This window comes from Aulonocara stuartgranti (assembly GCF_965226115.1).
Source record: "Aulonocara stuartgranti genome assembly, chromosome: 14".
NCBI lineage: Eukaryota > Metazoa > Chordata > Actinopteri > Cichliformes > Cichlidae > Aulonocara > Aulonocara stuartgranti.
The window spans coordinates 5,939,395-5,966,283 of record NC_138950.1 but is presented as its reverse complement, the minus strand read 5'-3'; the positions used below and the strand labels follow the sequence as shown (position 1 = coordinate 5,966,283).

General features: G+C 39.9%; 2 protein-coding genes across 4 annotated transcripts in view; both read left to right on the top strand.

The window, feature by feature from the left end:
• Positions 1-1,307: 1,307 nt before the first annotated feature.
• LOC309687454 (tubulin alpha chain-like) lies at positions 1,308-5,170 on the top strand. The gene is made up of 4 exons (XM_082502441.1): positions 1,308-1,619; positions 3,519-3,741; positions 3,821-3,969; positions 4,053-5,170. Exons 1-4 carry the CDS (start codon positions 1,617-1,619, stop codon positions 5,028-5,030), a joined length of 1,353 nt encoding a protein of 450 aa, XP_082358567.1. The 5' UTR covers positions 1,308-1,616; the 3' UTR covers positions 5,031-5,170.
• A 1,884-nt stretch (positions 5,171-7,054) lies between these two features.
• eml2 (EMAP like 2) overlaps positions 7,055-26,889 on the top strand; it is a 31,015-nt gene continuing 11,180 nt past the window's right edge. The window contains exons 1-4 of one of the 3 annotated variants that reach the window (XM_082501884.1): positions 7,055-7,317; positions 18,404-18,631; positions 19,101-19,218; positions 19,580-19,681. In XM_082501884.1, the coding sequence (XP_082358010.1) occupies positions 7,245-7,317; positions 18,404-18,631; positions 19,101-19,218; positions 19,580-19,681 (521 nt within the window). In that variant the 5' untranslated portion in view covers positions 7,055-7,244. Of the gene's footprint in view, positions 7,318-12,615; positions 12,717-18,403; positions 18,632-19,100; positions 19,219-19,579; positions 19,682-22,799; positions 22,931-26,889 lie in introns of those variants that run through there. The other 2 variants (XM_082501885.1, XM_082501886.1) reach the window with 2 other exon arrangements.

Sequence of the window (26,889 nt, the reverse complement as noted above, 5' to 3'; positions counted from 1 at the left end):
CTTACCTCCTTCCATGTTTGTATATTGTTATCAAACACCCATGCTGATTCCCCACAGTGGTCACACTTAGAAACTACAAAACAGAATTAATCACATGTTTACAGTATTAAATATTAAATATATTTAAGGCTGTGTGCTTTATACAGTCACTGGTACACTAATTTATTATTAAATTAAAGGACAATGATTTGGGAAATAGTTACCGCCACCCAACGGAGATATTAATATTATTTTAAGTTTTCATTATACCATCTTTTAGTAATGATGGACGGATTCTTTGATTCAATTTACTTTTTAAAAGTAATATTTCTGGGCAATATTCCCCCAAAAAGATATACCTAGTAAATAGGTCAAGTGATCAATTAAATTATATTTATTTTAAAAAGATGAGTAAACAAATAAATACTTTAAGTGGTTGTAAGTAGAAATTACTTAATAATCGTAACTACAAGCAGGCACTGCCTGCCAAACATGTTCAGAGGCTTCAGCGGAAGAGGTTTAACCTCCCGCTCTGTCTCACCGGTTTCTGGCATCGATTGTAAACACGTGCGCCAGGTGTAGCTCACCGTTTCTCCGTCAATTATTCAGGAATCCTACCTAGGATCAGCTTTCTCGTCTCACAAACACAAACCTGTTTCATTTAGCTCGCAGTTTTCTACACTCTACAAACTGTATAGCTTTCCTGCCGCCAACGATCATTACCCGGACTGCCGGAGCATCCGTTGCTTATAGGAACAGCGGCATATAGATGGGAAGTTTTTGTTTTGTTTTGTTTTCATAATTTTGAACTTCGTATTGTTGGCTTAAAAAAACCTTTCTGTAAACAACGTGATCATTGAACGACAACACAATAATATAGACATAATAATATAAAGGGAAATGTGAGTAAATGTGAAGCAGCGAGTATACTGTGTTTTTATGAAGAAAATAAATACGTATAAAAAGAGAAAGAAAACAAAAACACATCAATTTATACAAAGGGATTGCTTGGTGGGATACACCTTTGTATTTTTGCATAGAACAATAGTCTTGATCGATTTCTTTTCGCAGTGTGACCTGTTTGGCTGTTTCATCTTTTCACGTATGTAATTGAAGGCAGAGCTATGAAGACACAGAAAGAAACACATTTTTAAATTCAGTTTTATTGTACTAATACTGTATTAAAATTTTAATTACTTGGTTGTACTCAAATTGTTAAAAGTTATACATGAGTTACATTTATCATCCAAACCGCCAGGAGGCGATACGTAAAATGATTCTAGAAATGCGGTCCGAGGAAGTCAGGGCGAATCTAAGGGTCTAGAAATTAGGGAGCCATTAAAGATATTTGTACGTTTAAAATTTACATTTTTTTATTATATAATTAATAGAAGACGCATTTTGCTTTATTTTGGATTAATCTAGTGATTAGTTTTTTTGTTTTTGGATAAAATTAAGCATATTGTAATCCGCGCACCTCCTAATTTATAAGAAATGGTTCGGTCCCCTCCGCAAGCCAGGCGCGAAAGCGCTGTCTGCGTCATTATTTCCTCTTAGATCGGCTCCTAACGGTTGGTTTGGAGGATTTGTTGTCGAGTTTTTCTTCCTATTCTTTACTCTAAGGACCAACGAACAAAATGGTAAGAAATTTAAAAACCTCTGCTAAATGTTGGCAGTTGGTTATTGATGATATGTCGGTGCGCAATTTTTAATCTGCTGTTCTAAGGAACGAGGGAGGAAGCGTTGCCTTAAACCGAAAAGTAAAAACGGGAACATGGAAGGCAGTATACGGAACTACGTTTTACTCTTTGATAATCAGACAGGTCGCATAATTTTAGGTATCAGTAAGATTGGAGGGTATAACTGTGATTTGGGGCGTGGGGAGATGACTTTGCGCATTTTTGGTGGTTGTGACAACCCATTCCTCCCCGCTTTCCGTTCGGCCTTTTGTGCACCGGAGAGGTGTGGTTTATATCCAGTCAGTGACAACATCTGGCCCAGCGTCCCACTGGACTGTAAAAGCTCTTAGTGATTGATTGATTGATTGGTAATTTATTTCAACATGTGAACAATATACAAGTACATTTAGAAAAGAAATGAGAGAAAAAAAAATATACTATACAAATTACATACAAAAAAACATTCTGATTAATTTACATGTTGAAAGGGAGTGGGAAGAAGTATACACTTATTTAATCCCACCCCTGTCCCATAAATTATCAGTGAATATTTAGTCAGCTTCCTTACTGATATAATTTGTAATAAAAATAGTGAACAGATTTCTGATATACTATATACTATAATATCACATCATGAATTTTTTGTTTGTTTGTTTTTAAATAGAGACATTCACTTAATTTAAATATTTTCCTTTTCTTTATAGATCGAGAAGATCATATTTTTATAACTCTTTTTGAACAGTTTTATGTTTGGACATTGCTTTAATTCCATATTCAGTTTGTTCCATAGTTTCACTCCTTGAACAGAAACACAAAAGCCTTTTCTTGTAGTACGTACCTTCATTGTTTTGAAGTTACAAAAACCCCTTAAATTATAACTTCCTTCTTTCAAAAAAAACATACTCTGAATATTACCTGGCAGTTCTTTATTTTTTGCTTTGAATAGAATTTGTGCTGTTTGGAATTTCACTATATCGTCAATTTTCAATATTTCAGACTGCAAAAATAGTGAGTTTGTATGTTCCCTATAACCTGCATTGTGGATGATTCGAATTGCTTTCTTTTGAAGAGTAAAAAGTGAATGTAATGTGGTTTTATAGTTATTGCCCCAGACCTCTGCACAATAGCTTAAGTATGGTGAAACCAGTGAACAGTAGAGAATATGAAGTGATGTTCTGTCGAATACCTGTTTTGCCTTGTTTAGTACTGCAATGCTTCGTGATACTTTGGAATGAATATATCTTACGTGAGCTCTCCAGTTAAGTTTTTCATCTATTATTACCCCCAGAAATTTATTTTCACTGACTCTTTCAATATCAACACCATTTATTTGAATCTTTGCATTTGTATTTAAACTACTATTTCCAAATAACATAAGTTTAGATTTATTCAAATTTAATGATAATTTGTTTTTATCAAGCCAGAACTTCACTTTACTTATTTCATTAGTCATATCCTCCAATAAATTCTGCAGATCATCACCAGAGCAAAAAATGTTTGTATCGTCAGCAAAGAGAACCATTTTTAATACTTTGGACACTTTACAGATGTCGTTAATGTACAAGTTGAAGAATTTTGGACCCAAAACTGACCCTTGGGGTACACCACAAGCAATGTCCATACATAAGGAGCAACCACCATTTATTTTCACAAACTGCTTTCTGTGCTCAGTTGTTGGGTAGCTATCTTCTCTAAGACACCTTTTGAATTAACTTGCTCTTTAGTTTAGGTTTTAGGTTTTTGACCTGGATAAATGGTGAACAGGTCGGGAGGGGGAAAAAGTGATAAGGTTTTTGGTACCCATATCATCTGTAGTGAAAAAAGTGTGAACATCTAAGTGACCTGTCTTTCTTCCCACAGCGTGAATGCATCTCCATCCACGTTGGACAGGCTGGTGTCCAGATTGGGAATGCCTGCTGGGAGCTTTACTGCTTGGAACATGGCATTCAGCCAGACGGTCAAATGCCCAGTGACAAGACCATTGGCGGAGGAGATGATTCCTTCAACACATTTTTCAGTGAGACTGGAGCTGGAAAGCATGTCCCTAGAGCTGTTTTTGTGGACCTTGAACCCACTGTGATCGGTAAGCGTTGTTACCATTGGCTAAATGTAGCAGTGCAGTATGTGAGTCAGTTTAAATAACTGTCTGTCTGTTTCCTTAGATGAGGTGCGGACTGGGACGTATCGCCAGCTGTTCCACCCTGAGCAGTTGATCACTGGCAAGGAGGATGCAGCTAACAATTATGCCCGTGGACACTATACCATTGGAAAAGAGATCATTGATCTTGTTCTGGACAGGGTTCGCAAACTGGTGGGTAAATTCAGAGCCATTATCGGCAAAGTAAACTAGATAACTGTATCGCATGAACTTTGTCTTTCCCTCTCCATCCTCAGGCTGACCAGTGCACTGGTCTTCAGGGCTTCCTGGTGTTCCACAGCTTTGGCGGTGGGACCGGTTCTGGTTTCACCTCCCTGCTGATGGAGCGCCTTTCTGTAGACTACGGCAAGAAGTCAAAGCTGGAGTTTTCCATCTACCCAGCTCCCCAAGTGTCCACTGCTGTGGTTGAGCCCTACAACGCCATCCTGACCACCCACACCACCCTAGAGCACTCTGACTGTGCCTTCATGGTAGATAACGAGGCAATCTATGACATCTGCCGTAGGAACCTCGATATCGAGCGTCCTTCCTACACCAACCTGAACAGGTTGATCAGCCAGATTGTGTCCTCCATCACTGCTTCGCTCCGCTTTGATGGCGCCCTCAATGTTGATCTGACAGAGTTCCAGACCAACTTGGTGCCCTACCCTCGTATCCATTTCCCCCTGGCCACCTACGCCCCCGTCATCTCTGCAGAGAAAGCTTATCACGAGCAGTTAACTGTATCAGAAATCACAAACTCTTGCTTCGAGCCAGCCAATCAGATGGTGAAATGTGACCCTCGCCACGGCAAGTACATGGCCTGCTGCCTTTTGTACCGTGGCGATGTGGTGCCCAAAGATGTCAACGCTGCCATTGCTGCCATTAAAACCAAGCGCACCATCCAGTTCGTGGACTGGTGCCCCACCGGTTTCAAGGTCGGCATCAACTACCAGCCACCCACTGTGGTTCCTGGTGGAGACCTGGCCAAGGTCCAGAGGGCTGTGTGTATGCTGAGCAACACCACCGCCATCGCTGAGGCTTGGGCACGACTTGACCACAAGTTTGACTTGATGTACGCCAAGCGTGCATTTGTTCACTGGTATGTGGGTGAGGGAATGGAGGAGGGTGAGTTTTCTGAGGCTAGAGAGGACATGGCAGCTCTAGAGAAGGATTATGAAGAGGTTGGAGTTGACTCTGTTGATGGGGAGGGAGATGAGGAAGGTGAGGAGTAGGTTCATTGCAATAAAATCATCAAAGTTATGCAAGTTCACTCAGAAGCACTGTTACATTGGTCTACCAAATCTTGTTACACATTCCTGTTGAGGAGAGTGCATATTTTTCATCTGTGAATAAATGCGTATGAAAATTAAAATGCATTGTTTTTATTTGACATAAGAGTGTAACATGGAGACATGACGACTTCATTTTGTAGTTTTATTCCTTCAACGTCATCAGTTTTTTCTTCCAGGTGCTGCTGATCTTTAACAACGAGTACATGAGCGATTAAAAATCAAACTTGATATCTACTTGACTAGCGATTGAGATGAATCATTTTCATAATTTCTACATCTACTCAAGAGCTCCAAAGTGTTTTACAGGTTTGCTTTACAATATAAAGAACAGAGGTATTTATTGTCTGAAAAGCTGAACTCTTAACGAGAGTGTTACAATGGAAGGTGGCTTCTGATTGTAGATTGTATGACTAAAATAAGATCTGAAGGTCAGGATCAGCCCACAGACCATCTCAATATGACTTCTGATGTCATTTAAAGGAAAACTGGAAACAAACCCTCCTGAGAGGGAAAAAAAATGGATAGCCTTGGAGCTTGAGATTAAATCAATTTAATAAAGTTGTACTGCCACTGACTCATTTCAACAGTCTAAACTGTGTGCAAATAAATTATCAGTGACAAACTGAAACACCTTTATTTATGTAGCACTAACCAACCATAAGAAAGATTTAAAAGTATTAGATCAAAGTTGTCAGTAACAGACACAAGACAAGTCAGCTTCTCTGACATGCTGATCATTTCTTCGTGCTCTATCAAATTGAATCTAGTTTCATTTAATTATGCATTTGAGGCCTGGTGATGAAATTCAGTCACATACAGTCTGCATTTTAAACCAATCATTATATTTATTCAAAATGTGTCCTTTAGCTAACTGAAATGTGTTTTGCTTTGTTAGCAATAAAAACATTAATACAGTTTTTGAAAGCATTCTTTCTTTTCAATATTTGTCCCAAAGCATCTACCTAATAATAATAATAATCATCAACATCATCATCATAGGGCAATTTATTAAATTATGATTTTATTACTTACTCTTAAAAAAAAAAACCCAAGGTATTCATTCGTAAGTCGAAATGTTAATAATCGTAACTAAAAGCAGGTACTGCCAGCCGAACATGTTCAGAGGCTGCAGCGGAAGAGGTTCAACCTCCAGTTCTGTCTCAACGGTTTCTGGCATCGATTGTAAACACGTGTGCCAGGTGCAGCTCACCGTTTCTCCGTCAATTATTCAGGAACGCAACGCCTCCCTGCGATCACCTTTCCCGTCTCACAAACACAAACCTGTTTCATTTAGTTCGGTGTTTTCTACACTCTACAAACTGTATAGCTTTCCTGCCGCCAATGATCGCTACCCGGACCACAGCTGCCGGAGAGGCTGTTGCTATAGGAACAGCGGCACACAAGGCAGACAGACAGACAGGAAGATGTCAATTAGATTATTGCCGGAAGAAACATGGTTCTCCCTTCAAAATAAAAGCGGGTCCCATCGCAAAGGAGACCCAAAACTAAGGAAAAACAAAAGAAAGTAAATAAATAAATAAAAGTAATGTAAAAAAGATAACAAAAAATAAATAAAAATGTCCCCAGAAATATGAATTTAAAACATTACAGATAATTACCTTTTTATTTACTTAAAAGAAGAAAAGTCAGATTAAACTGCTTATATCCTGCTGACCAGTAGAATTGAATGTCTTTTAAGTTACATAGTGTTTCAAAATAACTTCACTACAGAGTCTTTGTCATTTGTATAAATTAAGGTGACTATATATATATATATATATTTAAATATATAAAATTTGAATCTGTATTGTTTTGATATTGTATTAAAATCTACATTTAATCTAGTCCAAAATTGACATCACAATCGCATAAGTCTTCCAAATCATATTAAGTGGCTAAGAAGCATTGTTGAATATTACTTTGAAAGCAGGCAGAGGAAGTGCAGTTTGTCCCACAGGTTGCACTTGACGGTGACAGTAAGGCTGGAGCGGGAATAGCCGGAGAGCCGAGGCAGGTAAAAGTGTGTATGTGTGTGTTTGTATGATGAGACAGAAAGGGGTAACGGCGTGAAGAAGAGAGGGAGAGAGGTGAAAGGAGGACAAAGCAGACGAGTGAGAGTTGGAAAAACAGAAGAGATAACAAAAGGAGGAAAGGATGTCGGAGCGGGTAGCTTCGTGTGGGAGCCTGTATGACAGCACCAACCTGCTGCTACAGTACTGCAACAACGGTGAGCTGCCTCTCATTCCTCTCCATCACACACAACAGGGGGAAAATAAAAAACCACCGCCGTCCAGACAGCTGCACAGCTCTCCAATTTCATTCAGAAAAATCGAGAAAACAAACAAACATGTTTTTGCATTCTTCTAGAGGACGTTTTAAAATATATTTCAAAAATATCAGAAGAGATGTTGAAAATATTTAGTGTCTTCTGATTTTGCTTACGTGGTTTGTGTTTGTGTAATGAGCTTTGTATGATTTTACTCTTTTATCATATTAGATTACTGCTGGCTCTTACACACACACACACACACACACACACACACACACGCACGCACACACACTATGTGTATATGCGTGTATATATAATGTACATAGCTGTCAACGTACAGTTTTTTAGTTGCAACAATAAAAACAGATGAACACATTTTAAGTGAACTGCGTTTGAAGGCACAAAGGTTTCGATTATTTTAATCTGTTTATTTATTTATTTTATTTATTACAATTTAGATATGGCTTATATTCATTTCAAAAGTTCCCAGCTGTTTGACACTTTCAGGATCTCTTTCTGACAGCGTTGTGTTTTTAATAGTTAGAGAGTAAAATTTATTGAGTTATCATCACTAAGTCATTTACATGAGTGAAGAACCACACTTTAGGGCTACAAACCGCTGTTAGAAATACAATTGACCTGTTGCCTTTAGCACTAAAGTGGTGGAGGGATTGTGGTTGCCATCATGAATAGGAACTTTGTCTTGTTCGCAATATCAGCAGCTTAATTTTTTACACTCATGGCCATTTGACAGTTTCCTTACCCCCCGCCTCGTCTGCCTGTGTCGGTCACATCCTGGTTAACAAATATGATGCAAATGCTCGCCTGATGCTGCTAGAATAGATCGTATCTGTGGTCACGCTGGAGGATTGTGACAGGCGTACGAGGTGGTGATGAGTTTCTAAGGCTGTTTTAGACAAATTGTCTCTGTGGAGAGATTCATGTGGAGATGCGAATACCATCAGTGGAGCAGTTTAAGGCGTTTGAACTGTTGTTATCTTAGGGAAGTATCTGTGGATTGCATTAACCCTGCAGTCAACTAAACTTCACAGACAGCCATATTGAGAAGCAGGTGGGGAGACAGTGAGGGGTCGTGAGAGTCTGATCAGAGCTGTGATGTGTGTTATCCAAGAAGGAGCATGTGCCAATCAAAGCATTTGGTGGAGGCGGTGGTCCAAAGCCTCCTGCAGCTTCCTGGATCATAACGATTTCAGTTAAACTGTAAGACAAATGCACAGCCTCGGCTCGTTGATCTTCACAGTAGCTGAGCTCAAATTAAAACAAAAAGAGGAAAATTTTGCTTGTAAGTTACAGTGGAGGCTTGTTGAGTGACAGCTGGTCCTGCAGCTGAGGGTCAACTGCTTTATTTGGACCACTTTGGACGCATAATGACTGGCTTTTTGGCTTCTTCACTTTAAATGTTAAAACAAAAATAGCACTTTGATTTAAATCAGCAGTTAATAATATGAATACATTGCTGTTTTTTTATATGTAGGTTATTGTCATCTGATAAAACTGACAAGTTTCCTTTTTGGACTATTTATTTGAAGGACAAGTGGGTACGTTAATGAGGTGTCACAGTGTGCCATGAAGGCTGTAGGTTCTCATCCAATTAAATGCAGGCAGATTTCGTACATTATGGTTGCTGTATTATTTTCAGACTGTATTTTTTTTACCTGCTATTCACCACAGCATTTTCATGCACGGACATGCCATGGGGTTGTTTTTAGCTGGTTTGGATTGTGACTTTGAGTGGGGACTCTACTGCTAAAATTATTGAAAGCAAAAACAGAAGTAATTTGCACCCTCCTTGGTCAACAGGGTGAAGCACAGTATTTAATCTGTGTCTGGATACTGCAGTCAGACAATAAACAGTGTTTAGTTTTAAACTAGGTGCTGAAATATGCCTGTGTGAAGTGTGAATCAGTCATAAGAATAACATGAAGGTGTCTTATTGCAGGTAGCAGGCTGCAGGTAGACAGGAATGAGCTAAGTGGAGAACAGAGTGTGTTATAATTCTGTTATTAGACTCTGTTAGCAACAGGAAGCTCTAGAGAGTTTAACATAGCCAAAATGTGTAATCTTTTATGTGTCTATTGAAGCACCCTGTTTCGTTCCCTTTCCTTTGACCTGTCTGTCAATCTTCTTGTATCTGCCATCTGTCCTCTCACTGCTGTAACCAGAGATCCTCCATCCTGATCCGATCTGTTGTCATGTCCTGGTCAACGCTTGAGCCAAATGCAGTTTGGATTCTCCAGTGTTTAAAAAATTTTCTAGTCAAATTAAACACATAGTCTCTTTGAACATGTTGAACGTCTGGCTCCAATAAAGCTGGATGTTCTATTTGTAGGGCAGTATAATGAGTTAGTTTAGCATTTCCAGTACTGACAGGTTTTATAGCTTTTATCTAAATGATGCTGTTGAGGTAAATACAACACATCAGGCTTCTTTATACATTCTGTCTCAGTCCTCAGAGCTTTTACTCTTGAGCTCATTTCAGAATTGCACAGTTGTCCTTTGAATCGAATATACTTGTTCATATTGTGACACTTTAGCACAGAGACATATGAGGACACACTGTACAGGCATTAAGTGATTCTCAGCTATTAAAGTCTGCACACAGACGTCGTTAATGGCCTCACAATAAATTTCAGTGTGCCTCACTTCTCTCCGTGCTGTTGTTTTAGAGTCGACAGGAGGTTTACGCTACTAACTAGCAATTTAGTTTGTTTTGTTATTTGGGTTCCGGTTTTAATAATAGTTTGCATTTCATATGCAAATTTAATTTGGTCATCAGTGGGGAATGAAAAAGATTTTTAACTAAATCTCATATCTCACTATTTTATCTGAAGAAACAAGACTCTAAATGGGCCATTTCCCTTTGCACATCCATATTTTATGATTCATCTTTGTTGCAGTGGTGTATTTAACAACATGCACCTGTTACAAGGTGACAAGGTGATTAGCAACACAGGGGCACCACAGGGGACTGTCCTCTCCCCCTTCCTCTTCACCCTCTACACCACAGACTTCAGCCACTGCACAGAGACCTGCCATCTTCAGAAGTTTTCTGATGACTCTGCGGTGGTTGGATGCATCAGCAGGGATGATGAGACAGAGTACCGGGCTGTGGTCGACTCCTTTGTCACGTGGTGTGAGCAGAATCATCTGCAGCTCAACGTGGCAAAGACCAAGGAACTGATCGTGGACTTCAGGAAGACCAGGAAACACTTGACCCCTGTTTCAATCCAGGGGGTCAGTGTTGACATTGTGGAGGACTATAAATACCTTGGAGTACACATTGACAATAAACTGGACTGGGCTAAAAACACCACAGCACTTTACAGGAAGGGCCAGAGTCGTCTCTATTTTTTGAGGCGACTGAGGTCCTTCAACATCTGCCAGAAAATGCTGAGGATTTTCTATGAGTCTGTTGTGGCCAGTGCGATCCTCTATGCTGTTGCATGCTGGGGGAGCAGGCTGAGGGTCGCAGATGCCAACAGACTTAATAAACTGATCCGTAAGGCCAGCAATGTTGTGGGGATGGAGCTGGACTCCCTCAAGGTGGTGTCGGAGAGGCGGATGCTGTCCAAGATAAAGACAATGTTGGATAACACCTCCCACCCACTCCATGACATGTTGGTCAGTCACAGGAGCTCGTTCAGTGAGAGACTGAGATTACCGAAAAGCACCACTGAACGACACAGGAAATCATTCCTGCCTGTGGCCATCTCCCTGTACAACGCATCCACTTAACACACTGTTTGCTGCTACAGCTACACATGTTTCTTTTCCAACTATTTATTTATAAGTGACTTATGTATGTATGTATGTATATATATGTATATATTGTACTATTCTTAGTTAGCGTATTGTCTGTCTTGTCTTAATGTTGGTTTAAAATGGAGCACTGTAACAAAAAATAATTTCCCCCAGGGATCAATAAAGTATTCTGATTCTGATTCTGATTATCTCTACGAAAGTACGCACATGAGTGCATGAATCCATACTGACATCTGGACCACGTTTACAGTGCAAAGTGATGCTGTGCAACCTGCAGAGTGCCACTTTACCAGTGCAGAGTACAGTCTGTTCCTCCAGCTGAAGACTGAAATGACTAGCGGCTGAAGCAATGTTTGAGCGTTACAGCGACAAACCCGTCAATCGTGGCATACTGTATGCTGCACAGCTGCCATTTGCAAACTCTGTTTAGTGGCAATAAAAAGAAAAAAGCGTCACGCACCAGTCTGCTGAAAAATTCCTTTCTTCATGGTACGCTGAGGTTTCAATTCAAATGGCAAGTGTTTAAAATGTAAGATTTACTGTATTATTTATTTAAATGTTGGTATAGGGTGAGGAAAACACTTCACAAACACATATTTTATGTTGTGAAATGAGGTTTCTTCTTGTTGAAGGTTCTTCCTCCCAGTTTTCACCAGGTGCTGCTCATTGGGGATCATGCAATGAGTGGAGTTCTCTATAATATTGTGGGGTGTTGGCATTATAATCTATCGTCCCTTAAGCAGGCTGCAACAGCATACAGTGCAGCACAGAAGATTAAGCTGTGTCACACTTTAGCTACATAGACTGGAAATCCATCTGTTATCATTGGTTTTGACCTTTTCCTGTCTGTAGAACATCACAGACTCATCTTTTAAAGCACCAAAATCGGCCATACTCTTGTTACCAGTTTGAAACATTTCCAGATGAGTGCATGTAGATCTTGAATGAGAATATACTGCATGGTAACTGGACAGTTTTTACATTTTTACCTGCAAGGACACAGACTACAGTGGTGGCATTTATTCTCATGTGGTGTGTATCCTTTATGTGGGTGTGTGAGTGCATGTCATTGATCCTGGACGTCGCAGCATCTCTTCCTGGTGGTGCCTGGCTGTGCTGATGCTGATGCTGGTGCAGTGTGTTTGTGTGGCCCTAAGCCAGGCTCCACCCCTTCTGCCTCGGCTTTCTCTCTGCTTGTAGCTAATTAATGAGACAGGAGGAGGGATGTAAGGGAAGGAGTAGAAAAAAAAGAGGAGAGAGAGAGAGGCAGAGCAGGGGATGGGAGGAGGAAGAGGGAGTGGCCCAGGAAGGAGGAAGTGGAGGTGGAGGAAGGAGTGGGTCAGCAAAAGAGGATGGCAGATGATTTATTTTTGTGTGTGTGTGTGAGATAGAGAGGGAGCGAGAGGGTGAGCAAGCACCGGTCATAGATGGGAAGGGGAGGGAGTGGGAGTCCAGGAAGTCTCTAAGGAGGAAGAGTGAGGGCAAGTGGACTGACTGACTGACTGCTCTGTGGATTGAGTGACTGGTTGATTGACAGGAGGAGTGACCAGGCACTCAGTGTGGCAGTATGGCAGGTAGGCACGTCGAGCTCCACCTTCATCATCACTTCACTGCAGCATAAATATTCCAGCAGCCAACAGTCTTCTTATTGTCCTGTGCCGACCTCCCTACCTCTTTGACAGGATCACACTTACACATTCCTCTGAATTTCATCATCCACGTTTTTCTTCCATCTGTTTTTCTTTTTACTCCATTCCCTCTGATTTCTTCTTTGTTACTTTCTCTTTTCCATCCATCCTTTTCTTTTGTCTACTACCTTTTTCCATCTGTCGGCATGTTTCTGTTCCCTGATAGCAGCCATGTCTGTATTATCCTCACGTCAGCTTTGCTTAAAGTACAGTGCTGTGCTGGGATGGAGATGGAAGTTAGCTCGTATTGTGTGTGTAATGCTTACTGAATGTCAAATAGATCCGGGCTTAGGTTTATATGACAGCAAGAGAATACCACTGAGGTGTGTGTGTGTGCGTGTGTGTGATGATTCAAGGGCAAATTGAAAAGTAGCCGGTGCTGCAGCGCTCTTTAAACAGGTGTCCTGTCAGTAGATGAGATAAAATCAGCAGAGGTGAACTCTGCTGATCTCTCTTTGTTTACAGTTTCCTGTGCCACCATATGCCTCCTTGATTACTTTGTCTCATAAGTAACATTTAACAAGTCTAGTGCAAACTCTGCAACTCATCAGGCAGCAACACAAACGCACCTCAAGGGGAATATAGTTAGATCTGTACACATCATATAGGTGCACAGTATCGACTCTTACAAATGTGTATTCTCATATTAAACGTGGACAAAGTTTCAAATAAAATCAGTGTACAGTAGGGGCAGAGGCTGTCTTGTTTGCGAGGCGCAATCAGTCAGAAAAGGTTGGGTTAAAGCAGTGGTTTCAGGCAAAGCTTAAACTGGAGGTTTACACTGTATTATGGGATAAATATGGATTATTTTAAGTTGCCAATCATGCATTTTCCAATAAAATCTGAAGCTGGAAACAAGTGTAATATGTTTCCTTTCATGACCATATGACCAAAACCAGTGGATTTTGTTTTTCATCACAATATTCACCATGTTGGTACCTTGGTTACCACTGTTCCTTAGAGCCAGAAGGTCCTGGGTTCAAATCCAGTTGACCAGTCCAGGGTGTACCCCGCCTCTCCTGTGACAGCTGGGAAGGCTCCAGCCAGAACTGGATAAATGGAAGAAAGTGGATGGATGGTCACAAAGCTGATGTTAGCAGCTTTATGACCAGTGTTAGCAGCACAGCACACAGTGCAATTATGAAAACAACAAATAAACCTACAGCAGTTTGTGTCTTTTAATATTAAATGCTTTTTACAAGTTTCGTATAAACACTTTTACGAGATGCTCGCATGAATGGCTGCCATGTATGTCAACATAATAAGGTTAGCACATTAGCATCAGATTACACGACTGAAGCTCAGCTCAATCTGTTGCCAGCTGATAAAGCTCTGACATGAAGAGGCTTGTGTGAGCGGTGCTAAAATAGCCCCTGTAAAGGAGATGAAATCCTCTGATTTAGGGACCTGAATTTAAGTTACAAATATTCATACCCTTAATATGATCCAAAATCAAACTAGGAAAGTATTTTATATTCTAAGGAGTTCATGTTGTAGCTGTCTGAGTATTGGACGATTGCAGACAAAGCCCTGTTAAGGCAAAACTGTTCATTCTAGGTTCTTTCATTTAGTCTCTGCAGCGGTCTCTCCTGCCTTCCACCTCATTCTGTTTGTCTCCTCAATTAAGTGCACTCAGTAGTTGCAGTAGTTTAGATAAACGTGATTACTGCAGTAGTCAGATAAAAATGAATCATTCTTCTCCCACCTCTTCATCCTTTCTCGGTTAGTTCAACTCGTGATCTCCTCCCACCTACATTCTGGCTTCTCCCTCTCAGCTGACAACTATTCCTAGTTTTGTGTCTCCATTTTCAGCTTGTTTTAATTATTTGTACTCATTCCTTTTAAAAAGAACAACAAACAAAAAAAACATTATTTGGGGGAAAAGTCAGCAAACATTGTAAACAGTTTCTATCGGGGCTGAGTGGCAACTCTGTACATGCAGTAATTATGTCCTGGTGACACTGAAATGACATTATTTAATTTATACAATGTGTCAATATAACTGCATTTTAAGCCAGCGGGAGAGTTTCTTGCTTCTTTCTTGTAGATGGACTTTTGTAAGTATTGTGAGTTATAGTAACTGTGATGGTTCTTTTACTCTGCCTGTTTATTTTTGAGTTGTCAAAACCAACATTTAGGTCATTATGATGACTAGCTGTGTTAAACAGGGAGACCCAAACTGCTTTTTCATTGAAGAAGAGAAACAATGATGGAGGCCTGAGACAATCTTACCTTAGATGCTGGTCTGCGTAGGTCAACTCTGCCATGCAAATCTCCCCTGAACTTCATGTTTGTATGTAAATCTGAAGCTTAATTTCCTCATGGCTTCTTCCTGTGTCATTTGACTATGAAATGTAATACAGTAAGGGTAACAGTACTGCCTGTGTCTCAGTTTACAATGCTGAGCATTGTGTTGCCTTGTGCTGAAGCAGTGTAAAGTATAAAATCCCTTTTTGAAGAGTGGCGCTCTTTTACTGCAAGTTTATAAATAAACATTTTTGCACAAATGCTGCGATCACATGATGACTTAAAAATAACACGGATCAGGGAGGAAGTTTGTGGTAGATCATCTCATTTTTTTCCATTTATGATATTTCTGGGTTATATGAACATGTCATGGTCTTTTTTCTGCATATGCATCTTTAATGCAGCCTGGTTGTTTTTGTTGTTGTTTTATGGTGATATTTGAATTATTTGTAAATAAACGATAGCTTCAGCTGTCTTTTCCACACTACTACCACTGTGTAAAGTTGGAGCAATACCTGATGTTTACAAATATTGCTTGTTTTGTTTGTGATCTCACTGTTTGTTCCAGTGAAGTAGAAAAATCTTTATTATACCTATTAACATTCATTTAAACCCTTTTCAGTCTTTCAGCAACCAGTTAATGAAACTAGATCTCAAAGATAAAAGATAATTATCATCTTACACTCACACATTGCTTTGTTGGGTACACCTCATCTATTCAGCCTGTCCATTTGACAGGCTGAAGCAGGACCTCCTTCTTTTTCCATACTTATAAGATTTTGAAAGCATTAACGTATGAATGGAAATATGTATTTTTGATCTGGAGATGGTGGCCGTGAGATCAGAATTCAGACCTCATGAACAGTTGTGATGATGTGTCCAACTGAAAACTTGTCTTTCACTTTATCAGGTTGTAATCGGATAATGTGGGTCACAGATTTAAATAATCCACACCGGGCAGTTTACCTTTGATAAGCTCGCCAGCCCACGATGATGTCATCACGGTGGGGGGAAAGATGATGTGCGATTAGGCTGAAAAGAGTTGGAGAGGACCGGAGGTAGTCAGCTTGGTGGATGTGTGTGGGTTGAGGTCAACAGGAGCTTATATGAATTCCTGTACGTGTATTTATTAGCAAAAAGTATTGCTTTAAAAATGCATGTTTTTACTAATACATACATTTACTGAAATACTCATTTTGAAATATCACGTTTCACACTGAACCAGTTAGTCACTATACCAGGCTGTTTGTACTGTAAATGATTTGGGAAACAAAAGTGTTATACAGCATATCCAAACCAAAAAGACTGAGTAACAAATTTACAGTCATGTTGAATTCATGTTTTCATCGCTCACATCCGTGTTTGTTTCAGCCAGCAGTCGTTTTCCTCTGATTACTGCCCTCTGCAGTTGTCAGCAGTGGTTGCATAAACAAAAAAGGCACAAATGCTGCAAACAAATGCACAGACTGCACAAACATGTCGGGTCTGCCAATCAAAAGATTTTTCCACACAGCAAGCTGTGGTTGATAAAAATCCTCAGGGTACCTTTAAGTTTAAAGGATAGTCTCCAAGAACGCTGTTAAGTCACTGTCTTACAGTAATGTATTAATAAAAAGTCTGTGCCTGTGGTGGCATTTCTGGAAAAATAAATGCAGTTTAATTTACTGTCCTCATGCTGCAGCTCCACAGATAATGTAATATGTTTATCTGCGCTGAGAACTTGCCAATATTATTCATGGAAAAAATGCATCTACGAAGAGGAAACGAGGAGCTAGTTTGTTTTTCTGCTTCCAGATTTCTCTGACCTGCAGTGTGAAACCCCATTTTCTAAATGTTCTAATATATTAGAACTTAAATATTCATAATTTCCTCTTTAATACACAAAAACATAATAAAAAAGCTTAGTTTCTCTGTCTTATCCCTCTTTGTTTTTTTCCTCCCCGTCTGCATGTCCTTGATTGGTTTTCCTTCCTGCTGTTATTCTTCTTCTGTCATTTACACTCATTCTCAGTCTAAATTATTGAAAATGGTCACAATACCTTTAAGCTCTTGTCCCCACCTAGAAATTTAACACCACTGATTTACAAAGCAGCAGCCACAGCAGTGGATATCCATAACACCGAAACAGATGCTTGCTTTTAAAGAATAACCCCAAGAGTTCCCGTATATAGCTGCGGTCATTAGTTTACATGCGCTTATCATGGGTACGAATGTCATGGTAATCCTGGGCTTTTAATGATTTCTTTGAACTCTTCTTTTTCCGGCATGGAACGATTGTACGACACACATCTTTAATGACTTTGAAAATTAGGTGCACATGTTGGGATTTATTTTTGATTTTCTGTTATCCACACAGGATCAAAAGTCCACCTCCAGGCTGCGTGCACTCACTAATGAGTAGTACTGAAGGTTCTATAGTGTCCTGTAACTTACCAAGGCCTATTAATGTCTCATTAATGGTCATAATTGACTACAGTTGGTAGTTTCTCTTTGTCAGCATAAAAAAGATTTGTTTGACAGCACTCACTGAATTCACTAATCCTCTGAAAGCTGGGAAAGCCCCCCTCCCTGAGCCTGGTTCTGCCTGAGGTGTCTTCCTGTTAAAAGGGATTTTTTTCCTTCCCACTGTCTCCAAGGGCTTGCTCAAAGGTTGTCATTTGATTGTTGGTCTTTACCTTACAATATACAGTGCGTTGAGACCAATCCGCTATATAAATAAAACTTAATTGAATTGGAAATCAGTATTTTCTGAAGGTCTAACGTGAGCTTTGAAGCACCATAGACTGGGAAAGTGCTGACCAAGAAAGAAGCTCCTGCTCCAAAATTAATACTTTTAAGCTCAACTGAGTTTGTGGACTAAAAGCGGGGTCCATTAAAGAAACCAATCACTTTAAGTGAACTATAACAATTCTGCCAAGAAGATTGGTCAAATGTGCAGCCAGAATTATGCCAGCAGCTTGTTGATGGCTACCAAAGGGGTTTGGTTGAGGTGCAACTTGCTAAGGGACATTTAAGCAAATATTAGTGGGTGTTTGAAGGTGTATGTATACTTTTGAACCTGTGTGGATTAGAGAAAATCCAAAATAAATTAAAAAATGTGCACCTCAAGTTCTGAAAACTCATTGTGATATTTGTTTGTTTGTTTGTTTGTTTTGTAAACATTTTTAGGTTCTTTTTTATTTAAGTTTTTTATTAAGTATTCTTTTCTCACAATCCCATATGCAGCTGCATGTGACTCCTTTATCTCTATGGTTTAACTCTTAAAATCTACATTATAACCCCTAGAATTCATTAAAACTAAAAGGTTAAACACTTAAACTCTCCAGATGACACTGTGTCGGCGAGCAGTAACATGGACATGGAGGACCGGGTGTCTCACTTGGAGCAGAGGCTGCAGTTGCAAGAGGACGAGATCCAGCTGCTGAAGGCGGCTCTGGCTGATGCCCTGCGCCGGCTCGGCTATTGTGAGGAGCAGAGCCAAGGGAAGCAACCAGCAGGCGTTCATGCTGGGAGGAGATCTCTGGCCACTACAGCTGCGGCACCACCTACCAAGGGTAGGTAACATCAGTGCTTCTGTAAAGCTGAAATATGTTGCTGCTTTTCATATTCCAAGATAAATGTCATTGCTCTCCAATCAGGTGGTTTCAGATCCCAACTATATCTGTGCTGCAGTTCTTAACTTTTACTATGTTAGTATTTAGAAATGATATAAATACCTTAAATTGACTTAATCCTGCTACTGCTAAACTATTCACAAAAAATACATGCTGATATAAAATCATACTTTCTTTTAATTTACGTTTGTCACAAGTCAGAATGGCCAGCCACCGCTAAAATGAAAGCTTTGTGTTGTCAGTTGAACAAGCTGAGCATGCAAATCACATTTGCTTATATGCCAAATATAGAAATCTTCTGTTTCCCTTGATGACATTGATCTGGAAGTGGTAAATTAAAAGTTTAACTGGGGTCTGGAACTGGGAAGCTGTACGCACTTTGTGCTCATGGCATTTTCTTTTCTTTCAGTGCGACAGCTCCTGCAGGCTCTTCCCTCCCGACCTCTGAGTAATGGCTACATTCAACAGAAACGTCTCCTTTCTTCGCCTTCATCTCCAAAGAAAGAGGTGCTACAGTCTATAAAGAGGTAGGATTAAGAATGGAAAGCAAAGATGCTGAACACAACATAACAAGACTTTTCATTTTTCGTTTGCAAGGGTGTCCTATTTTTTAATCCCCTATTCACGTTAATAAAAATGGAACTGCAATTTGATGTATTCTTTAATTGACAGTTAAAGTTAATTTACTTTTATGTAAAATAGCATCATCAAGTACACTTTACTTTCTCTTGTTTGATACTTTAAGTTTAATTGAATAGGCATTAACTTAGCAATCAACTGTTGTTTTTAATCCTCTTTTAACCCAATTGTAACTTCATGTAAAAAATGGTAATGTTACAGTTTGTTCATCAAAACATCAAGAGTTCTCCCTCCTCTTCCCTTCTTCAGAAAGAGTATGTCCACAGAACGTCTCACCCTGGTGAGGAGAGAGATGGGGGCGGAGAGTCGGAGTCGAACAACATCCTCCAGCAGCTCCTCTGGTGGCAAAAGGTAACAGCCTTTATCTGAGAGCTGGTGTGAAAACATAGACGTTTAATGCAAAATCTATGGACAACTCTTAATGTTTGGGACACTAAAGTACTGACTACAGAGTAAACCCTGTTGTTTGTCAGATAATGCAATAAAAGTGCTCCAAAAGGCAACAACACACAAATATTTTAGAGCGAGTCAAAGTGGTGAAGCTGAAATCCAGCAGAGAGCCAAAAGCCTTCCTGCTTCCCACAGGTTTATCAAAAATATCCCTAATAATGCATAACTTAAAGCCTTAATGCTTACATGGGTGAGTTATAAGAAAGGTTCTACCTCTACATTTGTCCTTTAGGGGAAATCTACCAAAATAATGCTGCACATGTTCTGCTCATACATGCCACCCCTTCAGATTTTTCCGGGGGAATCCCGAATTTCAGTGCCCCTCCCGAAAATCTCCCGGAGCCACCATTCTCCCGAATTTCTCCTGTTTTTCCACCTGGACAACAAAATTGAAAAACCATATAACAGAATTCATAGCGCGGCCCAGCCAATTCCAGTTTCCAACAATGGCGGCAGCTACTTAGTTTTATTACTCTTTCTGGATCGCAAAATAAACTTTTAGCACATTTTGAGGAGGAAATGTAGCAGTGTGAACTTCAAATATCTGAGCCGGCGAGAACAGCAAACTCCCGGCACATCGTTTTCAAACCCCCGCGGTCTTTCGCTACTCAGGTTAAACATGATATATAAATCACTTAGATAACCTAAAAATGATATTGTTTGACTTTTTTCAAGGTTCTATTTGTTCCTCAGTAAAACGGTTTGGCTGAGATTAAAGTTATTACATTAGATTAAATACAACTTTATTAATCCCTCGGGGGGGGGGGGGTTCCTCCAGGGGTTTTCGCACAGCTGAATAAACGTCAAACAGAAAACAGAAGTGTGAGATGGTCCCAAATTTGCGCCAGCGTCCGGTTATATCTGGATAGCAAGGAGCAGACGGCAGAGTTTCACTCCACCGAGAGAGCCCGTGACGTAATTCTGAAGGCTAGACCGTCACAGTCACTCACTTCCGGCCTACCTGGCTTTTAGAGGACCTGGCCCACTTAAGCCACGGAGGGGTCCTCACGTGGATGCAGCCTCTGAATTTGGAAAGCCACGGCTGGGGACAGTAATAACGGTGACATTTAACTTTAAATAAATAGTGTTAAATAAATAAATACTGTAGAATGCCAGTTTTTTTTGTATATGTATAACCTACACTCCCCTTTTTGAATGCCTCCATAATTCTGAGGTCTTAAGATTGGCAAGTATGGTTCTGCTGTGAGGCTGAGCCTTGCAGTGGAAAAACAGTCATTATAAGTCATTAGGTTTGGGCGTTACAGCATGGGAGTCTGTCTCAAGTGGTCATTTTAGGGATTGCAGTTTTCACCACATCCAAGCAGGCTTCATTTTTCATCCCTGGAGATTGCTGCTCGACTGCGTTGCCATGACAACCAGTCTGAAAACTTTTTTTCTAACAAACTGTGGGTCAGAAGGACTGTGATGAAGTTCAGTGGGTTAGTCGTAATGAGCTGTCTTATCGCTGCACTGTCTTCTGTCTGTAGGCAGACTCAAGTGGCAGTAATTGAACCAGTCTGGCAGTCTGTCCCAGTCAGATGCTGGAAAAACGGTGAAGAACGAGTAAAATAATAAGCAACCTGACCCTTTACAATGTATGTGGAGATACTCTCCTCCATTGTCATCCCGGAAAAATGCAAAAAAATTGTTATTATAAAGAAAGCAGTGTCAGTGTAAATTTAAGTCCTAATATAGTATCTAGAGAAGATCATAGTATTTTAGGTATAACAGTAGGTTCAGTGTCGTTGGCGTTCCTCCGGACAGGCTGGAGGAGGCCATGGAGCTTCTCTGCTTAGGCTGCTGCCCCCGCGACCCGGCTCCTGATAGGCGGAAGAAGATGGATGGATAAATGGATGGATTTTTCATCATACATCAGTTCAGTCTTTGGTTTTACTCGTGTTGTTTTAAATCATCCTCTCAGAGGTGTTGATACCATCTAAAACTGGGAAACAATAAAAATGTTGCTCTTTAATAGGATTATTTTTTTTGACAAGGGCATAGTTACATTTTTGAAAAGGCAATTTAAAAGAGAGAGCACAATTTTGGGGGGAATTTCAAGGCACCGGTGTTTGTTTGTTGATTTTTTTATGTATAATGACCACAGTGATCACCACTGACAAAACTGCAGAAAGTGCATAAAATGGGCCACATACAAACTACTTTAATCTTAGGTGGGTCAGACCAATGAAACTCTGCTTCCTGTCGGCTCAAGGAAGTTTTTTACACATTTAATCGCTGCGATATCTTAATATAAGAAAAAGAAGATGCATTTCAGCAGTGCGTGTCAGTTTTTTTTACATGATAAAGAAATGCTGCTGTGGTAAATTAAAGAAATCTGTCAGCAGAACTCTCTGGTTCAAATTGGAAGAAACTGTAAAAGTAAAGTAAAACTTTACTTCACTGACTGTCCTTAATTGGAATTTTACTGCTGTGTAACCATGGTTTAAAAAAAACCCCACAAAACAAAACAAAAACAAAAACCCAGAAATGTCTAAATAAACATTTTCCAAAGCATCCAGTGGACTCGATTATAGTCTTTGGCGGCCTGATTCTGATCCTTATCTCTACTCTGCTCTACTCTGCTCTACTCTACTCTACTCTACTCTACTCTGCTGTCTCCTTTACTCCTTTCATTCAAGTATCATGTTTAACATGTAACTTCTGTCGGTGCTGTGCTTTTTTGGAAATCGAATTTCCCAGAGGAACCCACCCGAGGGATTAATAAAGTTCTATCTAATCTAATCTAATCTAATCTAACAGTTCTTGGTAAAAGGGAGGTGTGGTAGTTGTGCAGAAAGGGGCGTGCCTGTACAGTAAGGAAGTGGATTCTGATTGGATGATATGACCTGATTTCTCTCCTCTCCTCTACTGTCTCCTTTACTCCTTTCATTCTGCTGATGTATCATGTTTCTAACAGTTCTTGGTAAAAGGGAGGCGTGGTAGTTGTGCAGAAAGGGGTGTGCCTGGACAATAAGGAAGTGCATTCTGATTGGATAATATGACCTTTCAGGCTGAGCTAAAAGTTTGCAGAGTGAAGGAGGAAGTCCGTGTGTTGGTGTGGCTTTGGACAGGAGAAGAATCGCTCTGACTGCTCACCAGTGTTGACGTTTAGTGTAACGGAAACCTTGCAGACATGAAGAAATCACCCAGGTAATTTGCTGCTTTACAATGAGTAGTCAATGATTGACTAGAATTGAGTAGAAGCAGACTTTAAGCAGAGATGGTATATTTGGGAATCATTTGAAAGGCAAAGACATGCTAATTACGACCTAAGTTGTTTGCATGTCATAAAGGAAACTGTGTAGCTTTAAACCTTGGATGGCTGGTTGGTATCTCCATTATGGAAAATGAATACACAGCTTTTATAAAGAGAGGTACTTGTTTTTGTTACAACTAGTCCCTCAGCTGCAGTTTAAATGAAAAGAAAATTAAATACAGTTTTTATTGGTAGGTAAATGCATTCAGGCTTTACCCTCTGAAATGCTTGGTTGTTTTCACTCCAAACAAAGTCAGCAGTCAGTGCTTAGGTTCGAAGACATTCAGGGGAAGTGGTGCTGCTTTTTGAAACCGTTGTCACGCAAACCATTAGATGCAGTCGGGTTCTCTGTCTGCAGGGCTGTGGGGAGGGGCAGCTGCATGGTTACATGAATAAAACAACAAAGCTTGATGAGTTCATCGACCATGAGCCTAATGGCAAGGGGCAGGTCTTATGAAAAAATGCTAAACTGTGTGATACTTTGAGTTTTAAATGTTTGGTTCAAACAAATATGAATAAGGTGAGTTACAAATGCTTATTTATTTAGCTAACATTCACATAACAACCGCATTCAAAGTAAAAACCATCTATCTGGCTGTTGTGAAAATATTTATTTTCCTGAAGTGTATTTCTTTATTACAAACTCATTACATTATGCAAATGCTAAACCATTTTAGGCGTAAGCTGCTGTTTTGGCTGCTAATGAACATTTCTGCCTGGTTATGAAACGCACACAGACAGATGGGACTCAGTGAATGTGATGTGACATCGGACCAGTCGCTCTGTACTCAGCAGATCTGTCGGCTAACTCATTATTCTGTTAAACCTGACTGACTCTGACAGCAGATCAGACAGAGCTCCTGCTTTACTGGACACCCTGAACTTCAACAAGAATATTACACATGTTCAGGTTTTACAAAGTACCCGTCATCATCTGCTCTACTTTAATTTGCTACTGAGCTTGGTGCACTTTTATATACTAATTAATTTTCAAGTTTTCCAAATTAATTCATTGATTTCCGAAACAAGTTAAAAGTAGCTAATTGAGCATCAATTCAAAATGCTACTAAGACTTTTGTTTTGTAATCCTCTGTAGCATTATGACCAGAGATGGGAAGCTGTGGGACTGATGTTACCATTATCAATTCTGCACAGCTTGCAGAAACATTGATAACATTGATTGAACATCCTGCTCTACATGCAGCAAACATACTGAGCATGTGTCTGATTGGAGAGGACTATTTTGCACCACATTGAACCAGTTTAACATCAATGTGTCTGTCTTTATTTTCATATAATAAGTCATTTCAAAGTTAGGGTAGCACGAGTATTGTACAGGGTTTGCATACACTACGGAAAAGGAAAAGATTCATATCACGTTCAGTCTGTCATCTCCTTTTTGTGTTTGTATCACTTGGATCTAGAATGCATTACATGGAAAAACTGTGCCTTCCTTCTTGCTTTTTGAGGTTTATACTTTTACAGGAAATCTGAAGTTGGTTAGATGAAACTCTAATGATTGTTAGAATCAGAATAAAGCATAACATTGGATTAAAAATGCAGATTTTTCTTATTTTTCTTCCTCCCCTTTTGCTATCTGGACACTGTCTGATGCCTCATAAGTGTCAGAGTTGATTAGTTTATGACTAAAACAAAATACACTAATGTATTTTGCGCACAAGTGAAAATATGAAGAAAGTCAACTATGTTCATGTCTATTGTTATAGCTGCTGCAGTACTTAAGTCCTAATTGAGCAGGAAATGGATGCATGCACTCTTGACCGCTCCCACCACTCCCACCACAGTTCAGGGGGATGAGTCCCATTACTCGGACCACAACATCTTCTGCCTCCCTGTGTGCATCACTCTAATCTCCCAGATGGATGGAAGTAGTACTTAAGAGTTCCTATAAGAAAGAGAGAAGGTGTCTCTTGTAAACAGCAAAAAATGATAACCAAACAAATGCTCTTTGCAAGTTTGATCTGCAGGAGTAAAAATATCCGTTTATTATTTCAAACCACTAAGTTTAGGATAAAATATCCTAAACTTAGACTTAAAAACTTAAAATATCCTGATTTTGTTGCTTGCAAAAAGTGGTTAAAGTTCAATATATTCAAAGTGACAAGTGGCCCAGCACAAAAATGTCGGTCCTTTTAATCTTTCTGCAGATGCACCGGTGCTCATTAGTGCCCTCTGGTTCTTACAAGAACCCTTTGTGTTTTCAGAGAGCCCACAGAAAAGGCCAACTACACCCTCGGTGCTGCATGTTAATGAGAGGTCTGTTTGTGCGTTCCCTCTGCCTGGAAACCCGGTGACTAGTGACGGCCGCTGCCGTTGGGTTGTAGAGGCAGAGTTATGAGCCCTGTCCGGCTGCCAGTTGCGCAGCATGGACCGCCATAATTACAGGTTCTGGATCAATTGTGTTCTGTTATTGGCCAGAGCCATGCCACGCCTCATCTTCCTGGCAGACCACACTTACACATGCACACAAACAGAAACACATGCTCGCAGTTCAAGGAACAAACAGGGCTTTATGTGGTTGCTTTAAAGAGCCGAAACCCCTCCTGGTCGCCTCTAACTGCCCAGAGACACAACAGACGCCACACAGGCCCTCGGATGACTCGTCTGTTTGCTCTGCTGTCCTTTAATCTTCTTCAAACACACACGCAGGCTCTCATCTCATTTTCCTGTTTTCTTTTTGCATAGGTCCCTTGTTCACATTGTAACGAACCTATAAAAGAAATCTCAAATCATTGTTTCAGTTGACCCGTAAGCTTAGAGAGCTATTGATATGTCTCAATACTGTCAAGATTTTATTTAGTAAACTCCCCATTAAACAAATATCAGGATACACACAGCACAGCCTGGGGTCTTTTCATGTTTGTATGCCGCAGTCTTTCCCACTCACTCAGTTTCTTTATGTGTTACTTTCATAATGCAGCCTTGGTAAAGCTTCTTTTTGTCAACTAGTCTGTTTTTTTTGTTTTTTTTTTTAACCGACCCACCAGGTATGGAGGTTTCATGCTTTCAGGTTTTCCCTCTGTGGTGTTAACAATTCTTTTGAAAGCCTTCAGGGAGTTTCCTCATATTTGACATAAATGTTCAAAGAGGTAGTGATTAGAATATGTGGCAAAATGTCTCCTCACAAAACGCATATCACCAGGAACCAAAAGATAGCTTGTGTCCAAAATCATTCACCTAATGTGGAACTACTGGAAAAATGAAAAAGGTTGAAAAAGACACATTCCAGGTTTTTGTTTGTTTGTTTTTCTTAGTCATACTCCTCCTACAGATCCATGCATAACAGATCAAGGCTGGATAACTTAATAAGTACAGCAAATAAATGGATATTGTATTGAAATTATTAGTGAGTACTCAGGGTTTCAGACCAGCCATGTGTGGTTGGTGATGATCTTCAGTGCCTGCTTATTACATTCTTCCCTTATGAGCCTGAACAGATATTGGATTTAAACCTAAATCTAAACTAACTTTGCTATAGTAAGATGTTGATTCTAGTTTGAGTGGTTTATCTTTGTTTATCTGTGAACCTGAGACAAATGTTCTGTGTCACTGCAGTTTTCCTCATAGTACTCTTCTGTATTATATGACTTGCTCTGTGGTTGTACAATAAATCCACATGAGAAGAAGTGTGTTCGCTGCTGTTATTTGTTTGCCTGTGTTTCCATAGAAATACTCAGAAAAGTCAAGCACGTCTTTCTTGATTCGCTTGTTGCTTTGCGAGGACCAAACATCCATTTCCCTCTTATCGTATCAAGCCTTACCTTTATTGCTGTTGCCATGGTGACATCCAGCTGTCAGCCGAGGCAGCGCTTCAACATCCCGATTGGTTGAT